Source organism: Delphinus delphis, chromosome 4 (genome assembly GCF_949987515.2).
Source record: "Delphinus delphis chromosome 4, mDelDel1.2, whole genome shotgun sequence".
Lineage (NCBI taxonomy): Eukaryota > Metazoa > Chordata > Mammalia > Artiodactyla > Delphinidae > Delphinus > Delphinus delphis.
In genome coordinates, this window is record NC_082686.1 from 109763288 (window position 1) to 109775428 (window position 12141).

At 34.5% G+C, this 12141-nt stretch overlaps 1 protein-coding gene across 1 annotated transcript in view; it reads left to right on the forward strand.

The window, feature by feature from the left end:
- The window catches only part of DNAJC13 (DnaJ heat shock protein family (Hsp40) member C13), a 122752-nt gene that overhangs the window by 53187 nt on the left and 57424 nt on the right, over positions 1-12141 (forward strand). The window contains exons 21-28 of the mRNA XM_060011266.1: positions 596-678; positions 2090-2243; positions 4903-5006; positions 5092-5251; positions 6524-6586; positions 7689-7790; positions 9253-9357; positions 11007-11209. Of these exons, the coding sequence (XP_059867249.1) occupies positions 596-678; positions 2090-2243; positions 4903-5006; positions 5092-5251; positions 6524-6586; positions 7689-7790; positions 9253-9357; positions 11007-11209 (974 nt within the window). The remainder of the gene's footprint in view (positions 1-595; positions 679-2089; positions 2244-4902; positions 5007-5091; positions 5252-6523; positions 6587-7688; positions 7791-9252; positions 9358-11006; positions 11210-12141) is intronic.

The window sequence follows — 12141 nt, forward strand, 5'->3', positions numbered from 1 at the left end:
AAATTCAGGACAGAAACAATATGGTGAGTTTAAGTCCCTGCTACATGTGTGAAATGCATTAAACTGCCTGCATGTGGAGTTGTCTTTGATATTCTTTGTCTAGTAAATTAAAGTCTCACTTCACATGTGTCTGAATGTAGATACTTATTTCTTGTGCATTAGCTATTTCAATTTATACTTGCTCCTCTTGGCTTTGGTAGCAATTTAATAACCTATAATCTTTTGTGTTTATTGTTTTGCCATGATTTTTGTATTAACTGCATGTAAATGTTTAAAATAAGTCACCTCTTTTTGACTGTTACAAATTTTATTAGTCATCATTGTAAACTTTAACAAAATTTGGATTTAAAACAATAACTTTAGGCTACACGGAAAATATTTCAGCTACACTATAGAAATATATGCTGGCAAAGTATTATATTGTGATATAACCTAATATTCTGTATTCATATTTTATAGATTTTGTTTCATTAATTTTGTCTCTGCCAAAATTTGATGAAGGAAATGTTTCTCATCACTTACAAAGTGATGATATTCTGACTGAGCTTGTTTGGTAGCTCCAGATTGAGCACTATGAAGTTTTTTTCTTTTCCAGAATATAAATCAAAAGCCAGTAGTTCTTCGAAAGAGAAGACAGAGAATAAAAATAGAAGCAAACTGGGATCTCTTCTATTATAGGTAAACTTTAGGCCTCTCTTCCAATTAATTAAATTTGGTATTGCCAGATTTAATTTTTGGACAGTTGTTTTTTTGTTTTTGCCTGAATCTAGTGCTTTATGCTACAGGTATTTTTATGCTCTCAGGGTCAAGAATTATAACTGTTAAGATTGGTATGATTAGTGATGCTTTCATAAAATTAAGACCTTTTATAGAGTGTTGGTAGTCTGACGAGCCAAAGGTACTTTTAGCATTTTATTAAGGCTTAGAGATGGTTACTTTAAAACACTTTATCATGGCTTAGAAATAACTGTATTATAACTTCTTTCAGCCTTGTTGGAAATAGAGTCTTTAAAGAGTTGGATGATGAAACCATAAGGAGACTTGTGGGAAATGGGTATCCAAGTTAGCTGACCTGATATACTTTTCCAGCCTTTCTAATATGGTAACCCTTCCTCCCCATCTACTGCTCCCACCACCTCCCCAGCACCCTCCACCTCAACACCCTCCCCACACACACAGTCATACACACATAGAAGGACTTTGGAACATTTTGGGGAGTTTGCAAAAACTTTTTTGAGATAACTCACAATACTCAGTCTGGAAGCTGACCTATTGATTATACCTTGGTTAATAAGGGAAAATATGTGCTTTGGGAACTTCCCACAGCACTTTAAAAGTGTAGTATATATATAATACAGCCTTCAGAATATGCCTTGGTTTTCTTCCTCTGGAATCCCTCAGTTGTGTTGTCCTCCCTAGAATTCCCTTGGAATTCTGGCATCAGACTTTTTAGAAGGATTGCAGTTTGAAAGTGAATGGGTATAAAGCCCACCCACCCCAGTTTAGACTTGAATTCAAATTTATTATGATAGTTAAATAATTTCATGAATAAAAGGAAGGTATTTTGAAAATATCAATCAGAGCTTGACAGTTTAGCAGTATTTTTTCTTGGGTAGTTTTTAAGGTTCTAATCTAGAATGTTGCTCATCCCACACATTTCATACTCAATTATCCAGAAATTCTTATCCCCAATATGTAACTTGATATCTGTTTATAATTCTTTTCTGACTGGAATTTATATTAGCAATAAATATTAAAATTGAAATATCAGTTCCTTGTTTTAAAATCCACACAGATTTGTCTTATAGTTTGGCTTCATTTTTTCCCCCATTTTATAATGAAAACTTTTAAACATACAGAAAAGGTGAAAGAATTTTACAATGAGCACCTGTATACCTGTGACTAAAATTCTACCATTAACCTTTTACTATACTTACTTCACACAGTAGATTTTATTTTCTTTCTATGCTTGCTAAAGTTAATTAATTCCACTGTTTTGTTACTTATTATAAGTTGTAGTAGGGGAGATTTATAGATTTTTAAAACTGTTTATTGCTTCCCACTATTTTCTGATTACATGTATATCTAGGTTTGGTCAGGACCATGCCAGGTCAAACTTAATTTGGAATTTCAAAACACGAGAAGAATTGAGAGATGGTCTTGAATCTGAAATGAGAGCATTTAATATTGATAGAGAGCTTGGTAGTGCTAATGTGATCTCCTGGAACCACCATGAATTTGAGGTAAATTTTAATTTTCGTAATATAGTAGTTTTTTTTTGAAGCATGTATTAGTTTTGGAGTTTTTCTTTTTTTTTTAATTTGTAGTTGTTTGACATATATCTTTACCTTTCACTCATAATTTTATGAAGGAAATATTAGAAAACTTTCACTTTGCCTGAGACAAATGAAAAATTAATTTTGTTTAGTACCTCAGCTTTGTATGTGAAAATCATGTAGGAGTCAATAAATTTGATCCTGTGCATTCTAGATCTGTTCCTTGCTTTTTTTCCCCTTTAAATTCTTTATTGAAACATAGCCTGTTCTTATTTCTTTTAGCTTGTTTAATAGACTTTTTGTGGTAATTTGATTCTGAATGTGGCCATTTTTTTGCTGCTTAATTAAAATACTGATGTGAAGAATGACAAAGTAAGAACAAGAAACCTGTTGGTGTAGATAATCTTGTGTGTGTGTGTAAATTTTTATTATAGGTGTAAATTTGAGCATGTTTGTGACCCTGCCGGCTTTGCTCTTTAACCCAACTGCATTTCTTAAACATGTTAATGATTTGTTTTTGCTCATTCCCACCTCTTTGTGAAAACTTTCTTTTCTTTGGTTTTGGGAGTCTGTATTCTCTGGGATTTTCTCCTTCACTGTCCATTCCTCCTCCTTTGCTCATTTTTCCTTATTGCCCCAACTGCTAAATGCTGGTTGGCCCTGAAGGACCAGTTCTTGGGCTTCTTTTCATTTATATTTATTGCCTCAGTTATCTCATCCATTCTCATGGTTTAAATGTTTTTTATTTGCTGATGGCTTCAAGATTTTTATCTCCTGCTTAGACTTTCTTTCCTAGACTTCATACTTTTACCTTATAAATTGGATATCTAATAAGCTTCTAGAACTTCGCTGTAAAACTCTGCTCTGGTTCTTCCCTCAAACCTACTTCACTTTCAGTCTTTCTGATCTTAGATAATGGCTATTCCTTATTTTCTAGTCAAAACCTTTGACATCATCTTTTTTTCTTATGCCCCAAATTCGGTTCGTCAGCAAGTCCTATTCAGTGCACCTTCAAAATTTACCCAGAACCCAGCCCTCTTCTCTCTATGGGATTGTAGCAGTTTCCCTGCTTCCACCATTGCCTTTCTGTAATCTGTTATCAACATAGTAGCAGTGTGATCTTGTTATAATGTAAGTAGATCTTGTCCTTCTCTGCTCCAAGCCCTCCCTGGTGCTCTTATTGCTTCCCAACTCACTTAGTGAAAAGTCTGGGTCTTTAAAATAACTTACAAGGCAAGATCTGTAGCCCCAAAATCCAGCCATTGTTTCTTTGATCTCATCTCCTAATATTCTCACCATTGCCTGTAGCCACACTGGCTTCCCTGAAAACACCAAATTCATGTTCTTAATTCAAGGTCTTTCTACTTGATGTTCCTTCTGCCTAAAATACTCTTTTCTACAGAGAGCCTCATTTTCTTCAGGTCTTTTCCCGAAGGTTGTCATCTGAGTGGGCCTTCCCTGGCCACCCTGTTTAAAAATATAGCCCTCTTCTCTCTCTTTCTCTCTCTCTCTCTCTCTCCCTCCCTCCCTCCCTCCCTCCCTCCCTCCCTCCCTCTCTCTCTCTCCCTCCCTCCCTCCCTCCCTCCCTCTCTCTCTCTCTCTCTCTCTCTCTCTCTCTCTCTCTCTCACACACACACACACACACACACACACACACCTGGCCACCTTGTTTAAAAATATAGCCCTCTTCATACACACACACTTACACTCTCTCTCTTTCTCTCTCTCTCTCTTCCCCCGCTCCCCGCTTTATTTTACTCCATAGCACTTACTGTCATCCAACTACCATAAGTATTTTACTTTTTTATCTGCTATGTCTGTAAGGATAGAACTTTTTACGTTTGCTTAATGCTATATCCCTGATGACTAGAACAGTACATGGCACATACCTTATATTCTTAATAAATGGAGTTGAACAAATTAAAACTCAGAATTTATAGGAAAAAAATGAAATGGATATACATATATATTTGATTTTGTATAGTTTATATTTTTAGTAAACAGCTGTTTTAGGCTTTGGAAAAAGAGTTTTGATAATCTAGTCAAGAAATTCCTTTTTACAGCTGCTTGCAAATCTTTGCTTGAGACAAACCCCAGTTCCCAATCAAGGGCTACTCCCTCACATATCACTTCCAGTGTGTAACCTGGAGTAATTGTACATACAGAGAGTGAATACTGTATAAAAATGTACCATAAAACGTAGTTGATGTGTTGGGAGATCAGGGAAGACCTGAAGTGCCTTGTGTGAGTTTGGCAAACTGTGTGTAGTGTGGGATCATTTACTTCTTGCTTGATTGTAGCCAGCTGAGAAGGGAAGGAAGCACGTTATCCTTTAATGGTGTTTTTAGTGTTTTCTTCCCTTAAGTCTTCATGGACACCATATAGTCTTGTGACAGTTTTTATCAGCAAGTTTTACATTCATAAAATTAGTGTGTAATTCTGACTCTTGACATTTAACTAATGAATTACCAGATATTTTAAGAAATGACAAACTTTTTTGTTAAAGGCTGTCTCATCAAGAAAAGAAAAAAACTCTGAACAGAAAGAATTTAAGAAGTGATTATGTGGAAATTGCCAATAAAAGTATTGTAAACTAAAATAATGTAATTTGCTTTTATTAATAAAGGTTAAATATGAGTGCTTGGCAGAGGAAATCAAAATAGGAGATTATTACCTGAGATTACTATTGGAGGAAGATGAGAGTGAAGACAGTGGATCAATTAAGAGATCGTAAGCTACTCTTCATATCTTGTTATGTTTGTTTTTACTGTTGGTTTCATGGCTAATTCTATTGTGAACATTTTTTTTAATCTAGGTATGAATTTTTCAATGAGCTTTATCATCGTTTCCTGCTCACCCCAAAAGTAAACATGAAGTGTTTATGTTTACAAGCCCTTGCTATTGTTTATGGCAGATGTCATGAAGAAATAGGACCTTTTACAGATACAAGATATATCATTGGAATGTTAGAGAGGGTAAGGATATCATTAAAAAATAACTGCTACTTGATAGTGTCATTGGAGTATATGTTAAATTTTCAAAGCTAAATTTAAGTTCTATTTGATCACGTTGCTGCCATAACTTTCTACATGAGTTTTTCTGTAATTTACATTATACTTCTTGAAATAAAAGTTAGATGAACAGTAAAATGACTAATGGGTTAGCGTTTGTCCATGTTGGTTTATTTTTTTCAGTTGCTGCTTTTGAACATCTTTAGCGACCTATTTGCCAATCTTTAATTTAAGTATGGATGAGCTGGACAGGTGTGTAAAAGAAAATAGTGACTTTTAGAGTTGAATGTTCTTTTGCAGTGGACATTTTGGAAAAATCTTAAATGATGCTAGCACACTAAACTTCAAAGTGTGAAAATAGAACTTTTTAGGACTACAACGATAAAGAAGGGGAACCTTGAGTTAGCACAGTTTTTTGGTGGGGGGGTTGGTTTTTTTTTAATTTAATAAAGTTTGTCATTTAACATTTCAGCAAGGTGGGAGAAGAACAAACAGATCAATTCATCCATTATGCAGCTCAAATTTGAGTGTTCCTTACCTGTATACATTTTACTCTTTCATTTGTATTTACATTCCTCTTACATTTAACAGTTTAAATTTCAGTGAACTGACAGAATCATTTCACCAATTTTTAAAAGGGTCATCAGTGCTTGCTATAATTGCCTTAACTGTCAGTCATGCTTTGTGGATTAGAAAACTGGTTCTGAATAAGTTTACAAAACACACCCAGGAAATAACCAGATGAAAACCCTTATTTTTTGCTGTTACACGAGATTTCTCTATTGAATTCTAATTCACTCTTACTCCAGTGAACTGAGTACTTGTGGCATAGCATGTGTATTTTAGGCAGTTACATTTTTTCCTTCTTGTGTTCATGATGATGTGATTTATGTGAAACATCACTTACCAATTCTTTAGAATTTTTACTTAACTTGGGAGTATCATTTGGGCTAATTCTTTCATTTACTTCAATTTTTATGTGCATTCTTAAAGCTATGTATTAATCTGTTTGTGACTTAAAATATCTGCCTTTCTAGGGAAATTAAATAAGGTTTATCAAATTGCAGAGAATGTAAGACATTGAGGAATTGCAATAATTGACAGTTTTCTCTGATTTTCTTTGTTTACAAGATGACTTTATTTCTTTTTGGCTGTTGGTTGATTTTGTCCAGTGATGGTAATGTCTTAATTTCTGTTTCTATTTACTTCTGACTAAATTCTCATTTATTTCAATAGTGCACAGATAAACTTGAACGAGATAGGTTGATCCTCTTCCTTAACAAATTGATCCTTAATAAGGTACAGTATTTTGCATAAATATGCTATTATTTCCAAGTTAAGTCACATGTATGTAACAAAGTAAATGATTACAGTTTGACTTAATTATCAAGACATGGTTCTTATCTTCTCCTTTTGCTCTCAACTCTTGAAGGGAAAAGTTTTTGCCAAATATTCATTTTTGAAACCAACACTGACTTGCTTAATTTTATTCTCACTTTTAGTAAATAATGCAGATGTTTTTAAATGAAATAAAATGAGTAAGCCCTAGGAAAATTTAATTTGAATTATAATCTCTTACAAACTTCTAAGAAATTACCAGTTTTTATCTTGCTTACAAAAACAAACTGGAACTTTAAAAAGTTTTTTAGTGTACTGGATTCTATTTCTGAGTACAGAATATTTATTAACAAAAAGACATTGGAAAAATGCAGGATAATTGTAGAACCAGAGAGTTTATCCTGGGTGTTATTCCCGCCAGGCTTTAATTTGTTTATTTTTATTTTATTTTGTTTTGCTCAGAATATATTTAAGTAAAAATTCTTTTTTAATTTAATTAATTAATTAATTTTCGGCTGCATTGGGTCTTCATTGCTGCGCATGGGCTTTCTCTGTTTGTGGCGAGCGGGGGCTACTCTTCGTTGCAGTGTGTGGGCTTCTCATTGTGGTGGCTTCCCTTGTTGGGGAGCATAGGCTATAGGCGTGAGGGCTTCAGTAGTTGTGGCACGTGGGCTCAGTAGCTGTGGCTCACGGGCTCTAGAGCACAGACTCAGTAGTTGTGGCGCATGGGCTTAGTTGCTCCACAGCATGTGAGATCTTCCCAGACCAGGGCTTGAACCCGTATCCCCTGCATTGGCAGGCAGATTCTTAACCACTGCACCACCAGGGAAGCCCAAGTAAAAATTATTTATATGATCTCTCTGTAGTATAGTTTTGCCTTTTTAATTTTTATCTACATTTATGCTTCCTTGAACACAAAATCCTGAAAATACTGAGTAATACCAGTTATGTGCCAGTTTTTCCAAAGAGATTCCAAATATTCTCTTCTTTGAGAGCCTTTTAGGTAGTAGTATCTATTGGAGAGAAAGATTTTAAATTATGTAAACATGTTTCTGTCTTTCAGAAAAATGTTAAGGACCTCATGGATTCAAATGGAATTAGAATCCTTGTGGACTTGCTTACCCTTGCACATCTCCATGTAAACCGAGCTACAGTACCACTGCAAGTATGTATGCTTACCTAGATTTTATAAGTTTAACATTCTTTGAGTACAAATTTAGGATTAAAAGAATCATACAAATCTGAAAATATGTCAGGGTGTCTGGCCGTGAATCTCCTTCTCTGATAACTATAATAGTACTAATGCCTGGGAGATTAAGTCACACACACAAAAAGTGAAATAACCAAAATGGACAATGATGATCCAGTTTTATTTTTCTGATGTCTCTTTTGTCTTTTAAAGTAACTGCATCTCTAATGTGGCTTATTTTGAGGCAATATGTCCTTTAGGATTTAAACTGAATCCATCAGTTATGCAACTAGAACATTCAGCATTGACATCCACTGAGAGTATACTTTGCCTTGAGGAATCTGGAGGCCTTATTGAAACCAGCCAGTAAGAGGACAGAGCTGCAGGTCTCTACCTAAAGGCCTCTTCTGATACCTAACTTATAGAAGGGATCTATACTTGGCTCATTGGTGTTAATGTTAAATTTTTGTTTAATCTCCTTCTTTGAGGAGATGTGTCATGTTTTGGCAGAATTGTGTACAAAAGTGCTATCTGAATATTAGGACATGGCATTTTCTATTATCAGGTACAAATAATAGTAATCATAATGCTTGCATCGTATTATAGTGTACCAGGTACCGTTCTGGTCCACATAATATATTAACTCTTTAAACCCCACAACAGCCCTCCCATTTTACAGATGAGGAAAGTGAGGAACAGAGAGACTAAGTTTGTTGTCCAGGGTCACCTAATAAAGGACAGAGCGAGAGTTAGAACTCGGAAGTCTGTGCTCTTAACCACTTTCCTATAGCTGTCTATATGAATCTAACTAAAAGCTGATGGTAATGAGGGTATTTAAAATCATGTTTTAATAAAATATACTAAGTACATAAAAATTCTATCCTAGATTCTTATAAACATCGGTATATGAAATTATAAGAATTATCTGTCATGAGGGTAGTAAATTGAAAGTAAGTGTTTAAAACCACTAAAAACTTTCCTGTTAGCATTTTAACTCTTTGATCTCAGGCATTTATTTAAACTTTTAGTTGGAGTGAGTTTTTTTCTTTCAAAAGAACTTTAGTATTTTTGAGCATTGTGGTTGTGGTTAATGGTATATGTTTGATTATATAGCTATTTGCAGTATTCTTTGCTACTAAAATTTTAGTGTCCTGAGAATTTATTAATGACCATCTGGAATATAGATGCCTTTGAGTTTAGCTTAGATTGCCAAGTGAATTTAGGAAACTGTTTACTTCAAATGCATAATAAGGAAGTAGCATTTTTGGACTATTAGTTTAGGCATCTAATCCTTAACTCTTAAGATTGGGTCACTTAAAATTTTAGATGGATTTCTAAAGAAATATAAACTCAAGAAATTAGTACTGTGTAACTTTTTATGACATCTGCCCCCTTAGATTTCTGCCTTGAAAAATAACTAAATATTTTTAAAACTTAGAGCAATGTAATTGAAGCTGCTCCAGATATGAAAAGAGAGAGTGAAAAGGAATGGTACTTTGGCAATGCAGACAAAGAAAGGAGTGGCCCATATGGATTTCATGAGGTATGTGTTTGGGAGAAACTTTTCATGGAAGTCTTAGTCATTTTTTATATCCTCCTGATAGCACATATAGAGATGTGGAATATTTTAAATCTATGATTTGATTTACTGTCATCAGCTCCAAGGACTCTGCCATTCTATTTCCACATAAAGGACGAGATGACTTGTATTTCTAGACACACATACACACAAAATCATGTCTTCAAATCTTACTGTTTAAAAGCTATTGTTATGACACTGCTAATTATTAGAGAAATACAAATCAAAACTGCAATGAGATACCACTTCATACCAGTCAGAACGGCCATCATTAAAAAGTCTACAAATAACATTTGCTAGAGAGGGTGTGGAGAAAAGGGAACACTCCTGCACTGTTGGTGGGAATGTAAGCTGGTACAGCCACTGTGGAAAACAGTGTGGAGGTTCCTCAAAAACCTAAAAACAGAGTTGCCATATGATCCAGCAATCCCACTCCTGGGCATATATCTGGACAAAACTATAATTCAAATAGATATGTGCACCCCTATGTTTATAGCAGCACTATTCACAATAGCCAAGACATGGAAACAACCTAAATGTCCACCGACAGTTGAATGGATAAAGTAGATGTGGTACATATATACAATGGAATATTACTCAGCCATAAAAAAGAACAAAATAATGCCATTTGCAGCAACATGGATGCAACTAGAGATTGTCATACTAAGTGAAGTTCATACTAAGTGAAGTAAGTCAGAAAGAGAAAGATACCATATGATATCACTTATATGTGGAATCTAAAATATGATATAAATGAACTTATTTATGAAACAGAAACAGATTCACAGGCGTAGAAAACAGACTTGTAATTGCCAAGGGGGAGGGGGAATGAGGGGAGGGTTGGAGTGGGAGTTTGGCATTATCAGATGCAAACTAGTTTATGTAGAATGGATAAACAAGGTCCTACTGTATGGCACAGGAAACTATATTCAATGTTCTGGGATAAACCATAATGGAAAAGAATATAAAAAGTATATATATATAACTGAATCACTTTGCAGTATAGCAGAAATTAACACATTATAAACAACTATACTTCAATTAAAAATAATTTTAAAAATTAAAAATAAAAGTTATGGAAGTAGCACTCAGGTTTTTAATGACTTTTGTATAATAATTATGTTAAGCTATAATGCTTCTTTATGGTATGAACAGGTAAGTTTTAATATACAGTCTTAAATTCATTGGAAATTGCCTATACACTCCAAGGGCAATTTCCATCTTAATTAACATCTGGTGATGTTTGGTCCTGCCAACTTGGCTTCCAATTCTTGGCTTCCCAGGCTCAGTCGGAATTTAGTCAAAGATAGTTTTATAGAAGACCAGCCTTCCACTTATATATAATTTGGTTGCTTTATACTCTGCCTATGGTGTTTATTCTTTCCAGTGTTCCTTATGCTCTGCAGTTTGGCCAACTAAATGGTTATTTTCTGATATTAGCAGCCAAATTTGAGTTCCTGAAGGCCTGTCAACAGAAGTCTTTTGCTTTCTAATAGTGAATTTGTATGTGTATTTCATAGTTCAGTTTATATTTTCTGTAAAATAGAAAACATTAGCAAACCTTTTCATTTTGTTTGGTCTGCTTGTAATAATGATGCCTTCCATTCATTTAGATGCAAGAATTGTGGACCAAAGGAATGTTAAATGCAAAAACCAGGTGCTGGGCTCAAGGCATGGATGGATGGCGACCACTTCAGGCAATACCCCAGCTTAAGTGGTGTCTGTTAGCCAGTGGACAGGCTGTACTAAATGAAACTGACCTTGCTACCCTTATATTGAACATGTTGATCACAATGTGTGGATATTTTCCAAGCAGGTAAAATGTAATTGAACATTTCCATGGTTAACAAGGACTCTAAAACATCTTGTTCTCTCTATTTGTATGGGTGCTTGCTAAGGCATGGGATTGTTCTAGTGACTTAGAGCAAAGGTTTTCTATTTGTGGCTTTGGGGGAATGCTGCTTTGGATTTTGGAGCTTTTTGAAGCAAGATATAAGAAAATAATTTGCAAATTTTATTGATAAAGTAAGCTAAAAAGCAACTTTCTCTGGGAAACTTCAAATAATGTTACAAAATTGAGGCTTACTAGCAGCCCTCTAGCAACAGTAACAATTGTCATATTCATTGAATCAGGTATGAAAGTTTTGAAATGAACACTCTGTGATTCATAGACCAGTGGTGAGTGCCTAGTGACTGCTCCTGATCTGTCAGGTTAGCCTCTCCTGGTTTAAGAACATGAGTCTAGGCCCACATCTTGCCCCGCTTGACTAGTGAAGGTGAGACTTTGTTATCCAGTGATAGTCATAATTATAACCCTTGCATGGAACTTTTCAATTTTTCAAACTTTTCAGTCAAAATTTGCATATATATCATCTTGTTTTATTACTATAGTAAAGATACTTTGTGATGGAATTTAATGAGTAATTGTTAATTTTATAGCATTCGAGGCTTTTATAGTTCCAGTTCTCTTTAAAATTCAGATCAGGCTTAAAAACATACAATTAGTATTTAGAAGTAATGTAGCACTAAAATTGAGGCTACACTTGGAAAATACTGAGAGTAGTTAAATTAAGGTTTACATTTATTGAAAAAGTTTGATATGCCCTTTGGGGGGAATATCCACTGACAGTGTGTTGGAAAACACCAAGTTTAAATAATAAATAAGAGTCTCTGGCTGTTCTAGGGTACTGTTTTTCAAGGAAATCTTTTGGAAGGAAATGAAGTCATATTAAGCAGCCAAATAGATTT